The 1,396-nt window shown below is 43.0% G+C and overlaps 1 protein-coding gene across 3 annotated transcripts in view; it reads right to left on the bottom strand.

The window, feature by feature from the left end:
• Window positions 1-7: 7 nt before the first annotated feature.
• st3gal3b (ST3 beta-galactoside alpha-2,3-sialyltransferase 3b) overlaps window positions 8-1,396 on the bottom strand; it is a gene marked incomplete at its 5' end in the record, with an annotated part of 74,376 nt that continues 72,987 nt past the window's right edge. Inside the window, 2 exon segments of one of the 3 annotated variants that reach the window (XR_001311908.1) lie at window positions 8-312; window positions 461-1,154. Coding sequence is in view for 2 of the 3 variants with exons in the window: in XM_014027288.1 (XP_013882742.1) it covers window positions 916-1,154 (239 nt within the window). 3 annotated transcript variants of the gene reach the window in all.

Genomic DNA, 1,396 nt, shown 5'->3' with positions numbered 1-1,396 from the left:
GTTTTTATCAGAGTATAACATTATAACATGATATAAAACTCAAAAAAGTTGATTTTACATGATATTGCCCCTTTAATAATTAACCCTAATTAGATGGAAAACTCAGTTGTTTAATTTTATATTTGGTACCACTTCATTTTGTTGTTTTAAAAAGGTACAATTTCTTTATTTAAGCAATTTTCATTGTACATTTATGGTAATCTCATTACAATTTGATCTTCAAACTAAAAGTTGAGCGAGCTGTGTAAACATCATTAAAGTCTAGAGGCCGTCCAGCGTCACAGGAAGCTCAGCGACAGGAGCGTGGTCAGCCTGCAGGAGAAGTGACAGAACAGTAAATCCTGCTTGTTTTTCTTCATCTCAGCTGACTCAACATTAAGTCAACAGAGTCTTTAAAAAAGTGTCTGAATGACTGTTTTTGCTTCCAAGATTTTTTTTTAGAGAAGTTTAAATTTCAGACCTGGAGGTCGTGGCCTCTCTGTTCCAGCCTACGTGAGATGAGGCGGGGTGGGGGAACCTGTCGCTGAGAATAAAAGTCCCCTCAGCTGAAGAGGTGCAGGCGTGCTCAGACCCCCCCACTCCCCAACATCTATCAGACCAACAGGCCGACCGCCTCCAGKCCAGCCGGCCCAGCCAGCTGCCTCAGGGAGATCCCAGGTGGCAAATATTCTGCTGCAGYGGGGAGCGAGCATTCGATCCCACCCTGCCGAGCTCAGGAAGTCTGTGGAGTGGCTGCAGCTGAAGCTCTGTGGTTTCGGGGAGCTGTGAGGCGTGACTTGTTGGGCCGGAACTTTTCTGGCACTCCATTAACAGCAGAGGCACTTTAAGGGTCCTTGGCATCATGTCCTCTCACCTCCCAGCTGCATGACRCAGTCCAAGTTTGTTTCAGGGCTACAGATTAATGTTCCTGGGTGTTTATGGTGTGGAACTGCTCTCGTCTGGATTCCTTGTGACTTTCAGTAAAACAAGATGCACCTCAGTCCTGAGCAGAGAAACAGTCCACAACACAGACAGCAACWTTTGGTAGAAKAGTTCAACAGAAACACAGGAAGTCCAGTTGATGGAGAGCTGAAAACTGATTTCTTCTGGCTCTGCAGCTTTAAGACAGAGCTGCTTCATCAGGCCATCTTCACTCAGCTTCCTGTAGGTTTCTACTGAAACACAACAGCACACAGTTTACATCGGACCTGATGTCTGTCTGAAATTCACCTGCTGAATAAACAGACTTTTGGGAAATAAATGAAACAAGAAAAATGAGATTTTATGCAAAAATACTGTATGAATCCTGAAAAACTGATATTAAAGTTAAAACAACCAGAATTAAAGAAAAAAAGCTAAAATTACCAAAACAAAACTAAAAGTTATAAATAACCCCATGAAGCTGGGACAGTGTGAA

The sequence above is a fragment of the Austrofundulus limnaeus genome, unplaced genomic scaffold (genome assembly GCF_001266775.1).
Source record: "Austrofundulus limnaeus strain Quisiro unplaced genomic scaffold, Austrofundulus_limnaeus-1.0 Scaffold631, whole genome shotgun sequence".
In the NCBI taxonomy this organism is placed as follows: domain Eukaryota; kingdom Metazoa; phylum Chordata; class Actinopteri; order Cyprinodontiformes; family Rivulidae; genus Austrofundulus; species Austrofundulus limnaeus.
Note: the sequence above shows the minus strand (reverse complement) of the source record. Positions and strands in the feature narration are given on the sequence as shown.